Below are 12,663 nucleotides of genomic sequence, written 5' to 3' on the forward strand. Positions count from 1 at the left end.
AGGAGTAGGATCATGGCAAATGGGTTGGTAATGTTTAGTGTCACTAAATAATCTTAATTGCAAACAAAACAGGTGATGGACCGAATGTGGATCAATGTCACACATTCAACCCAGTCAAAAGATCTGGGCCCAAATCCATCGTTTTTTTGCACTCCACACCACCCTGGGTTAGACAATGGCGATATGCAAATCAGCTCTGACCCTGTGCCCCATGGGAACAGTCCAGTCCGAACTACAAAAGCCATGTCCTTCCCAGAACGGAATCAAGCATCCGAGGACAAAATAATCTTAGGCATTCCTGTCTGTAGTCCATTCCGGAGAGAATGACAATGTCTCCTTCTTGTTTCTGCTGGTTTTATGGTTATGAATGCATCATTCGCCAAGATCTTGATTGCTTCTTTTTCCTTTTTGGTCAGATTCTTAAAGTATCATTTGGGTTGTATCTTCTGGACGTTATTCATGATCACTTTTGCAAAGGACAGTGTCTCACAAGGAGTGAAATTAGAGGGAGGGGTGAAGGGAGAGTGATTCAACTGTTTTTTGCGCATGATGGGGATACGTTACTTCGTCCCGTTTAATTACAAAATGCCAAAAGAACAAATGATGGACGATATGCTGAACAAATCAAACATTCACCCCTAGTCACAGATCTGGGTTTAATCCATCATATTTTTGATCACCACGCCACCCAAATTTGGACCCAGCCATATGCAAATAAGTCTTGACCTTGCTCCCTATGGGAACAGTCCAGCCCGAACTTCCAAGCCAGGTCCTCCCTGGACCAAAAGCAAGCATCCAGGGATTGGTTTCATGGTATCACCCCTCCTCAGCCCGGCTATCTTAAATCCAGTAGAACAGTGAGCACAGAACCTACATCTGGGCATACCTTTCCCACTTAGGGTGACGAGAGCAAAAAGAACAGATGATGGTAGGAATGCTGAACAAATGAAACATTCACCCCCAGTCACAGATCTAGGTTTAATCCTTTGTTTTTTTGCCCCACATGCCACCCCAGTTTGGACCCAGCAATATGCAAATCACTCTTGATCCTACTCCCCAGAGGAACAGTCCAGTCCGAACTGTCAAGCCAGGTACCTCCTGGATCGGAAGCAAGCATCCTAGGACTGGTGTCAGGGTATCTCCCTCATCAGCAAGGCTAGCTTAAATCCAATAGGACAGTAGAAAATCTTAAATGCTGGGTAGAAGAAAATGGGTTAATACCCCCAAACCAGACAGGGTTTCGACAAAATCAAGGTTGCACTTCACATCTAATGGAAATCTCCAGTCTTATGAACCAGACCACCTGTTCGTAAACACTAATATAAATGTGTTTTGTTGCTTTAAAGCAGCTTTCTACCGGGTCCGAAGGTATTCTCTGTGGAAAAAGATACCATCATGGCAATCGCAGCACAGTTGCTGAGGGCCAAAGAATCGCTGCACATGGATACCTGGGCAAGGCTAAAACTGAGTGATGGTAGATTACTCTCCAGAAAAATCAATGCTACAATAGGGTTAAAACAAGAGTTTGTTTTAGCGCCCATACTTTTCAATATGTATATCGGATCTCGCATCACTTTGGAGTCTGTAAATACTCATCCCCCAAAGTTGGGAGGAAGTCTGCTATCTAAGTTATTCTGGGCCAGATTCATCAAAGAGTTTTGCCCATTATGTGTCTATGGGAAAATGTGTTGATGCATATGGCCCTCAGTCTGCTATACTCCAGCAATCTGGTAATATCAAGCAGAAAAAGAGTGGGCCTTCAGTGGTTACGATAAACTGAGCAAATATACCAGAACCAACAATCTCTTAGTCATTCTGACAAAAACAAAGATTAGCATTTTTGTAAAGAGAATTATCAAAACTGGAACCTGGCAGCTGAGATGTGAATACTTTAATAGAGTGCCAGAATATAGGTACTTAGGTGTGTGAATTGATTCAAGTGGAAACTTTGCACACCTAAAGGAATTGATCAAGAATAAAGCACACACCCAACAATGTGCATGTGCTGCTTTCTCTAAGAATCTGTGGGGTCCCAGCCTAAAACCAATCTTCCAGGTCAGGAAGGCAAAGTTACTACCAGCAATAGCATATGGGAGTATAAATATGCTGGGAGAATACGCAAAGCTTCTGAATGCCCTGATGGTTAAAATGTACAAATCCATATTTCTTCTGCCAAATACAGCCTCCCTAGAACAAGGCTGTATAGAATTTGACCTATTTAGTCTAACTATTGCAAGACAGTGTGCATTTCTTATATTCTGTCTTAAACTGACAGAATCAAAGCCAGGCACTTTAGATTATTTTAACTAGCAAGAATTACCTAGTAGATCCTAGAACCTGGCTCACCATTACCTTCTAGAATAAACTCCTAGACACATTACAGCCGAAGGAGTTATAGAATTTGTGTGTGACCCATACGGTATTCAAATAAACCCACACCACCAGTGCTCAGGAGCTGAGTTGATTGAAGTATAAAAATGTAGTAGCGCAACACAGTCGTGCTTGATGGTGATCAACACATATAATGTGATAGGAAAATAGATGTGTATGGAAACAAACTACTCAAAAATATATCTCGAGCAAATTCATGGCGTCTCTCTTTGGGGGCTTGCTAACACTGGACTTTATACTGAAGGGGCACAATCGGCCTATAAAATGTGTTTGTGGGCTTTTCACAATAGTAAAATAATCTCTTCTACAAAGTATATGCCCTTGCACCATGCTCTTAGAAGCTCGCAGGCAGTTAATGCATAGGTCGTTCAACAGGAGGGGGCGGACGTGTAAACCAGCTATCATAGAGGCCTTGAATCCAGAAAACATAGCCCTGAACATCTGACCGGTTGCATTTCTTTCTATATTTCAGCAAAAGTTTGCGCTCAACATAGTCAGAAAATCTACTTGCACAGTGCGCACGCATGCACTTTATATCTTATTGACATTTTTATGGTCATCTGACTGACTTGATGCCATCTTATAGGCTATTATAAAAGACCTGAATTCAGCAAATACAGCCACAAATATTAGAAAAATTGCTCTTTATAATCCAGGACAAGTTCTGTATTTAACATAGGAAAACCTGTTGCACTGCATGCATGCACGCACTTTATGGCATTTTATCCACAGACATCTTCATTGACATCTGTCTGAATGTGTTAGCGTCTCCTACACTGAGTGAGAACCTGCCGGCATTCCATAGCACCTCATGCACTGAGTGAGAACCTGCCGGCATTCCATAGCACCTCATGCACTGAGTGAGAACCTGCCGGCATTCCATAGCACCTCATGCACTGAGTGAGAACCTGCCGGCATTCCATAGCACCTCATGCACTGAGTGAGAACCTGCCGGCATTCCATAGCACCTCATGCACTGAGTGAGAACCTGCCGGCATTCCATAGCACCTCATGCACTGAGTGAGAACCTGCCGGCATTCCATAGCACCTCATACCCTGATTGAGAACCTGCTGGCATTCCATGGCAACTCGTACACTGAGTAAGAACCTGCTGGCATTCCATAGCACCTCCTACACTGAGTATGAATCTGGGGGCATTCCATATCACCTCATACACTGAGTGAGAACCTGCCGGCATTCCTTAGCACCTCATACCCTGATTGAGAACCTGCCGGCATTCCATAGCACCTCACACACTGATTAGGAACCTGCCGGCATTCCATAGCACCTCATTCACTGAGTGAGAATCTGCCGGCATTCCATAGCACTCATACCCTGATTGAGAACCTGCTGGCATTCCATAGCACCTCAGACACTGAGTAAGAACCTGCCGGCACTCCCCAGCACCTCATACACTGAGAATGAATCTGCGGGCATTCCATAGCACCTCATACACTGAGTAAGAACCTGCCGGCATTCCATAGCACCTTATACACTGAGTGAGAACCTGCTGGCATTCCACAGCACCTCATTCACTGAGTGAGAACCTGCCGGTATTCCACAGCACCTCATACACTGATTGAGAGCCTGCCACCATTACATGTATTGAGTAAGAATCCATTTGTATGAACTTCAGTGATTTTGGTGGTTCTGCCAATGTGTTCCCTTGAATGCTGAAGAATGTATTTTAACAATAAGTGTCTTTATGCAAATTGTTTCTTTAATGGTTTTAGCAGACTTTTTGCAAAGATTTTAATTAATCTTGCACTGAAAGGACATGTGAATTTGACTGAATACTGTCTTGATACAGGAAAGCCATGATGAAGAGAGTTGCTGTGATCGGATGTGGACCCAGTGGTCTAACCGCTATCAAGTGCTGCCTGGATGAGGGTCTGGATCCTGTCTGCTTCGAGCAGAGTGTAGACCTTGGAGGTCTCTGGAGGTTCACGGTAAGAGTTAGTTGGGTAATGAGTACAAAATCTGCAAAACCTTTCAATTTCAGTCCTCCATTCAATCAGGATTTATAAAGTGTGGCTAATCACCCAATAGGATATCCAGGTGCTTGCAGGCCCCGGAGGCTTATTCGAACAGCCAGGTCTTGAGGGTCCTTCCCCTTCGAAATCATAGAACAGATACCCCGAAGACTCTTTGGATTATGCATGCAAACCTTCTTTTCGTGAGCCGTCCCACACTTAAATGTTCCTTAAGGTGTATACATAAGCCTTTATTATCCGAAGTTTTGAACCAATGAAAGGTTTTTTGTAGGGAAGCCCTATGTGATCTGCATCGAACGCTTATTTATGCCAAAGCTGTACTCCTAAGATGAGAGAAAGGACATTTATTTTGAGGGCAGTTTAATGCCTTCCTGATAACCTTTAAATGGAGTTGAATATGACAGTTGATATATCGAATGTATAGTTTCTAAGCATGAGCGTAAATTCCGTTCGTGTAATTTGCGGATTTTCTGCCATTTCGCGTCTGCGAAATTGCGTGCGGGACGGATTTTCAAAAACTGAAAGCCATGACTGCAGCATGGCTTGGCAGTTCGGGCTAGACTGTTCCATGAGGCACAGGGTCATACTGATTTGCATATGGCCATGTCTGAACAGGGGTGGCAGAGTGGGCTAAAGAACGGTGATGGATTAAACCCAGATCTGTTGACTGGGTGTGAGTGTTTGATTGGTTCAGATGCTCCGTCCATCACCACCCCCTTTTGTACCGCTTTGTTCACCATAAGTTGGCAGGGTATGCTCAGACGTGAGTCCCTTGCTCACTTTGCCACTGGATTCAAGCAACCCGGGCTGAAGACGTCTGAAATGCCAGAAACCGATCCTCGGAAGCTTGTTTCCGGTCCAGGGAAGGCATGGCTTGGCAGTTCGGGCTGGACTGTTCCCATGAGGCACAGGGTCAGACTGATTTGCATATGGCCATGTCTGAACTGGGGTGGCAGAGTGGGCTAAAGAACGGTGATGGATTAAACCCAGATCTGTTGACTGGGTGTGAGTGTTTGATTGGTTCAGATGCTCAGTCCATCACCACCCCCTTTTGTACCGCTTTGTTCGCCATAAGTTGGCAGGGTATGCTCAGAAGATCAAAACCAGGGCAAGAGGCAAGATCTAAATAAGGCAAGAGGCAAAATTAAAACCAGGGCAAGAGGCAAGATCTAAATAGGGGCAAGAGGCAAGATCAAAACCAGGGCAAGCGGCTAGATCTAAATAGGGGCAAAAGGCAAGATCAAAACCAGGGCAAGAGGTACGTATAGGAAGGAGCAAAGAAACAAAAATATGTCAGACTGAAGCATAGGACTAAAGAAAACAAGTGAAAGCATCCAATAGCAAAATAATGGCTAGGTGAAAGCATGGAGATTTTACTTATTTATCATTGCTCAGCACTTGCGTAAGTGCTGTGTCCACTGATGTAATAATTTGGAGTGCCAATTCACCGCTTCATAGAGCGCATTCTAGTTCTTGTCTGTGAGGCTTTGGTTGGTCTGGAACTGAATAGTTCCCTCCAAAAGGCTCATTGCCGAGCAAATTAGTAATATGGCCCCAGTTTCTAGGATCTCAAATTCCACATACTGGTGCCAGTTCCCTGCGTGAGGACGGTCTGAGGAAAGAGTGTGATATTCATTACTCTCTTCAATAGCAGTGGTTGTGCTGCTGTTGCATCTCAGATCTCCACTTGTTCCAAGCTTCTTTGACTCCTAAACCAAGGGGCCAATATATGAGGTAGGTAGTGAAAGAGCGAACAAACCTTACATGCTATTTATGAAGCCATGCAAGGCCCTGGTTAGCTCCATAAATCTGGAGTTAAGCAACGCTGCCTTACTCTGCCCTGGGAAGGCATTCCATTGGTGTTGCGTTGGTGTTCCCACGCAACTCCCATAGTTTTTGATGTATTCACAGATTTACCACAACTGGTAGACCTGGGAATGCACCAAAAGGATATGACTTCTTAGCTGAAGTGTAACGAGGAGAAATATCTTCATTTCTCCTTGTTACTTCCTCTTCCTATATGGGTTGCATTCAACAGACCACATAACAAAGAGGAATATGCATTCCAGGAATGTTTTTGTGCAGAAACGTGTCCCTTCCTGCACAAAAACAATCCTGCGTTCAATGCAGGCACCCTTGCGCTATGGTTTGAGTGTGCCTCCATAGGCGCTAGGCTGCCAAAAGGGCTCCAGCACAGGGTAAAAGGCAGAAATGAAGCGTATTGCCTTAAAAACTGCACTTTCATGCACTTTCCCCGTCACGCAGTGCAGCAAGGTGACTTTCTGTGCTGCACTGGGTGACTTAGCCATAAATATGGCCCTAAAGGTTTTGCCTTCATATCGTTTTTCAGAATAGTCAATAAGATCATGTTGTTCTTTGATAGTCTCAAGTAATACGTTTCTTTATCACGTTAAGACACCTCGTGAGTCGTGAATGTGTCCCTTAATGTTGTGTATTTCCCTACAAAGGCGCATGTTAAAAACATATGGCTAGCCAATCCACACAAAGGATAGATTATTGGACACAAAACTATTGAGAGGTAAATACGTAACACCAAAACTGCTGTTCGGGAAAATCATAAGAGCAACAAAACTTTGGCAAGGTGAATCTCTATAATCAATAAAAACGTGACATAGTTAAAAAATATATGATTAGATTAACGCACAGGCCAGTCAAGAACATTGCACAGAGAAAACATACGTGAAACCAAACCGCTAAAATGCGAAAGCATCCGACGGACGGACCAGGGTGCGGCAAATGAATAGGGAAATACAGCTGACGTGATGAAAACGATAGCGGTTCTAAAACAGAATCCACAAAACCACAGGAATGCTAGTGCATAGGAACTACCAAATCATTGTAAAGGAAAGAAAATTACAAGTTGCAGTTAACAAAACCAAAGCAGAGACCAGAAAACCCTTGCAATGTAAAGTCTAAGATCAATAAAAACAGTGGCAAGGCAAAAACACAGAATTTACCAAAACATGGCAAAGCAAAAGAAGAAATAACAGAATCACAGACATCCTAAGGCACGGTAAAAGCATGGGTTCAATTAAACTACGGCATTGTGAAAGCACATAGCCAGTAAAACGTGGGAGTAGCTCGTTGGCACAAAGAATAGTACATTCTATTCACGCTTTCACAATAAACAACAAACATGCAAATAATCCCATGTGCCTTATTGTATTTCTGGCAGAACTACACAGCATGGGTGCGTGAATCGATATCAGAATAAGTTCAAAGAAATAAGTTGTTTCAGCTCAGAATAACATTTCCAACAAAGCCCAGCATTCAGCTAGAAGTGATTTATGCAGCCGCAGATAATTTAACAAGCATTGGAAATGCAATAGGTCTCGCATTAGGAAAGTTTGAGCTATTGGTATTGTAAATGACACTTTTTTTTATTTATGTGTTGGTTTTGAAAGTAGCAAAATTAATAGCTTTGTCAGTTACAATGTCAATAGTTTTAACTTTTGCAAATGTGACACCTATAGCATTTGTAATGCAATGTGTGTTGTATTTACGTGACTTAGATGTATTGATATTACAAATAACAATGGCTTTTAATTTTGTAAATAATTAAATAAAAGTTGTAATTTATAATGGCAATAGCTTAAACGTTTGGAAATAACTTTTATGAAGATTATGTTCAGTGTATTTTATTGTGACGACAATCCAAGAACATTGCATTTGCACCTACACACACAGAGCCACACACATGTAGATGTGGTGGTGGTGGATCTGGGGGATATGGTGGTGGTGGATGTGGTGGTGGTGGTGGATGTGGTGGTGGATGTGGTGGTGGATGTGGTGGTGATGGTGGTGGATGTGGGGGTGGATGTGGTGGTGGATGTGGGGGTGGTGGATGTGGTGGTGGTGGTGGTGGTGGTGGTGGAGGTGGTGGTGGTGGTGGAGGTGGTGGTGGTGGTGGTGGTGGTGGTGGTGGAGGTGGTCGATGTGGTGTTGATGTGGTGGATGTGGTGGTGGTTGTTGTGGTGGTTGTGGATGTGGTGAAAGTGGTGGTGGATGTGGTGGTGGAAGTGATGGTGGTGGGTGTGGTGGATGCGGTGGTGGATGCGGTGGTGGATGTGGTGGTGGTGGATGCGGTGGTGGATGAGGTGGTGGATGAGGTGGTGGTGGATGCGGTGATGGATGTGGTGGTGGTGGTGGATGTGGTGGTGGTGGATGTGGTGGTGGTGGATGTGGTGGTGGTGGTGGATGTGGTGGTGGTGGATGCAGTGGTGGTGGATGCGGTGGTGGTGGATGCGGTGGAAGTGGTGTATGTGGTGGTGGATGTGGTGGTGGATGTCATGGTGGATGTGAAGGTGATGGATGTGATGGTGGATGTGGTGGATGTGGTGGTGGATGTGGTGGTGATGGTGGATGTGGTGGTGATGGTGGATGTGGTGGTGTTGTGGTGGATGTGGTGGTGGTGGATGTGGTGGTTGTGGATGTGGTGGTTGTGGTGGATACGTTGGTGGATGAGGTGGTGGATGAGGTGGTGGATGAGGTGGTGGATGAGGTGGTGGATGTGGTGGTGGTGGATGCGGTGGTGGTGGATGCGGTGGTGGATGTGGTGGTGGTGGATGTGGTGGTGGTGGATGCAGTGGAAGTGGTGGTTGATGTGGTGGTGGATGTGGTGGATGGGGTGGTGGTGGTGGATGTGGTGGTGGTGGATGCGGTGGTGAAGTGGTGGTGGATGATGTGGTGGTGGATGTGGTGTGGTGGATGTGGTGGTGGATGTGGTGGTGGATGTCATGGTGGATGTGATGGTGGATGTGGTGGTGGATTAGGTGGTGGTGGTGGATTTGATGGTGGATGTGGTGGTGGATGTGGTGGTGGTGGTGGATGTGGTGGTGGATGTGGTGGTGGTGGTGGATGTGGTGGATGCGGCGGTGGTGGTGGATGCGGTGGTGGTGGTGGATGCGGTGGTGGTGGATGCGGTGGTGGTGGATGTGTTGGTGGTGTATGTGGTGGTGGTGGCTGTGGCGGTGGATGTCATGGTGGATGTGGAGGTGATGGTGGATGTGTTGGTGGATGTGGTGGTGGATGTGATGGTGGATGTGGTGTTGATGGTGGATGTGGTGGTGGATGCGGTGGTGGTGGATGGGGTGGTGGTTGTAGTGGATGTGGTGGTGGATGTAGTGGTGGTGGTGGTGGATGTGGTGGTGGTGGATGTGGTGGTGGTGGATGCGGTGGTGGTGGATGCGGTGGTGGCTGTGGATGTCATGGTGGATGTGGAGGTGATGGTGGATGTGTTGGTGGATGTGGTGGTGGTGGTGGATGTGGTGGTGGTGGTGGATGTGATGGTGGATGTGGTGTTGATGGTGGATGTGGTGGTGGTGGATGCGGTGGTGGTGGTAGTGGTGGATGGGGTGGTGGTTGTAGTGGATGTGGTGGTGGATGTAGTGGTGGATGTAGTGGTGGTGGGTGTGGTGGTGGATGCGGTGGTAGTGGATGCGGTGGTGGTGGATGTGGTGGTGGATGCGTTGGTGGATGAGGTGGTGGATGAGGTGGTGGATGTGGTGGTGGATGTGGTGGTGGATGTGGTGGTGGATGTGGTGGTGGTGGATGCAGTGGTGGATGTGGTGGTGGTGGATGTGGTGGTGGTGGATGTGGTGGATGTGGTGGTGGATGCGGTGGATGTGGAGGTGGATGCGGTGGTGGTGGATGGGGTGGTGGTTGGAGTGGATGTGGTGGTGGATGTAGTGGTGGTGGTGGATGTGGTGGTGGTGGATGTGGTGGTGGTGGATGCGGTGGTGGTGGATGCGGTGGTGGTGGATGTGGTGGTGGCTGTGGCGGTGGATGTCATGGTGGATGTGGAGGTGATGGTTGATGTGTTGGTGGATGTGGTGGTTGTGGTGGATGTGGTGGTTGTGGTGGATGTGGTGGTGGTGGTGGATGTGGTGGTGGTGGTGGATGTGATGGTGGATGTGGTGTTGATGGTGGATGTGGTGGTGGTGGTGGATGCGGTGGTGGTGGTAGTGGTGGATGGGGTGGTGGTTGTAGTGGATGTGGTGGTGGATGTAGTGGTGGTGGGTGTGGTGGTGGATGCGGTGGTGGTGGATGCGGTGGTGGTGGATGCGGTGGTGGTGGATGTGGTGGTGGATGTGGTGGTGGATGCGTTGGTGGATGCGTTGGTGGATGAGGTGGTGGATGTGGTGGTGGATGTGGTGGTGGTGGATGTGGTGGTGGTGGATGCAGTGGTGGATGTGGTGGTGGTGGATGTGGTGGTGGTGGTGGATGTGGTGGATGTGGTGGATGTGGTGGTGGATGCGGTGGATGTGGTGGTGGATGTGGTGGATGTGGTGGTGGATGTGGTGGTGGATGTGATGGTGGATGTGGTGGTGGATGTGGTGGTGGATGTGGTGGTGGATGTGGTGGTGGATGTGGTGGTGGATTTGATGGTGGATTTGATGGTGGATTTGATGGTGGATGTGGTGGTGATGGTGGATGTGGTGGTGGATGTGGTGGTGGATGCGGTGTATGTGGTGGTGGTGGATGCGGCGGTGGTGGTGGTAGTGGTGGATGGGGTGGTGGTTGTAGTGGATGTGGTGGTGGATGTAGTGGTGGTGGGTGTGGTGGTGGTGGTGGGTGTGGTGGTGGTGGTGGATGCGGTGGTGGTGGATGTGGTGGTGGTGGATGTGGTGGTGGATGTCATGGTGGATGTGGAGGTGATGGTGGATGTGGTGGTGGATGTGGTGGTGGTGGTGGATGTGGTGGTGGATGCGGTGGTGGTGGATGCGGTGGATGTGGTGATGGTGGATGCGGTGGTGGTGGTGGATGCGGTGGTGGTGGATGTGGTGGTGGTGGATGTGGTGGTGGTGGATGTGGTGGTGGATGTGGCTGTGGATGTCATGGTGGATGTGGAGGTGATGGTGGATGCGATGGTGGATGTGGTGGTGGATGTGGTGGTGGATGTGGATGCGGTGGTGGTGGATGCAGTGGATGTGGATGCAGTGGATGTGGTGATGGTGGATGAGGTGGTGGTGGTGGATGCGGCGTTCCAATCCGTCACACAGCTAGTACTTGTGGTTTAGAACAACAGACATATGAACTTCGATTATTTCAAAAGCCAATTTCCAACATGAAAATATTACCTTGTCCGACACCGACTCTTCTCACTGTGGTAAGTGTAATGCCGATAGTTAAGCAGCGCGCAGGCTCCTGTGATTATTGTTGAGCACGTTTGACCCACATCTTATCAATAAAATACACCGAGAGTGTCGTGGCTGACCAACTGCCCGACACAACAGTAAGGGCACATAGTTAACTGAATATCCTAAAGTGAATATGATTATCATCAGCGTAAATATGTTAGCCCAGATTGAAGCTATTGATCATGTTTAAGACTGGTATAATGTAGGCATTTAAGAGAGTGATACGAAATCATACAATGGCTGTACATATCTCCAAAATGACAAAGACAGAGAAAAACATATAATGAAAAAACAATGCAATCATACACTGGGCTAAAAATGAACATATAAGCAACATGACATACAATGTGCAAGAAACACAAAAAAATGTGCTGACGCGCGTTTGGAAAGTACCATTGTGTCATTTTGGAGACATGTACAGCCATTGTATGATTTCCTATCATGTGTTTTTGGGGCTCCTTTACTATAGGTTTGCAAATAGAGGGAGGTAGCATCTCCAGGACAGTCGGCAAAACAGTTTTTCTATTTTTGTTTTTCAACTGATGTCAGTAGATAAATCTGAATTAATGCACGTATCACACCTTACATCAAAGGGACTCTGTGCCCACACACACAGTTGTAACATGTCTTAAGATTTAAAGGTGTATTTTTCTGTTCCCAATGTTTCCCCAGGCACTGATGATGAAGCAAAGAGACAGTGAAATGGAACTGAAGGAGGAAGTTGTGTGGGGGGGTGGGGTTGGAGGCGAGTGCGATGGATGCTAATTAGTGCTGACATTGAGGTGTGAGCCTCTCCTAAGACCTTACAATAACATTAGCACAAAAATATAATATATTCTTTTGAGTTTTAAATAGCGCTAGCTAGACCCGAAGGTATCAGAGCGCTTTACATGTTATGCCATGACGTTTACAAGAGCACATGAGGGGATGCATAAGAGTCCTAGTTGAACAATACAGCATTAAGTGGCCATAAAGTCGCACAAGTATAACACAAGGATGCATAGGAGAATAATGAAAATGAACCTCATTTTTGTGAAACTTCGAAAAGAAGGTACTTTTTTACATTGCTGTCTTTCATTAATATTATTGTTGTGAGTTCGATATCCCGCCAGCTGGAC

The 12,663-nt window shown here is 46.7% G+C and overlaps 1 protein-coding gene across 1 annotated transcript in view; it reads left to right on the forward strand.

Moving 5' to 3' along the window:
• Positions 1-12,663, forward strand: part of LOC147747796 (dimethylaniline monooxygenase [N-oxide-forming] 2-like) — a 387,231-nt gene that overhangs the window by 130,121 nt on the left and 244,447 nt on the right. Inside the window, exon 2 of the mRNA XM_086955934.1 lies at positions 4,202-4,340. Coding sequence (XP_086812060.1) covers positions 4,209-4,340 — 132 coding nt within the window. The 5' untranslated portion in view covers positions 4,202-4,208. The remainder of the gene's footprint in view (positions 1-4,201; positions 4,341-12,663) is intronic.

Source organism: Lissotriton vulgaris, chromosome 1_1, assembly GCF_964263255.1.
Source record: "Lissotriton vulgaris chromosome 1_1, aLisVul1.2, whole genome shotgun sequence".
Lineage (NCBI taxonomy): Eukaryota > Metazoa > Chordata > Amphibia > Caudata > Salamandridae > Lissotriton > Lissotriton vulgaris.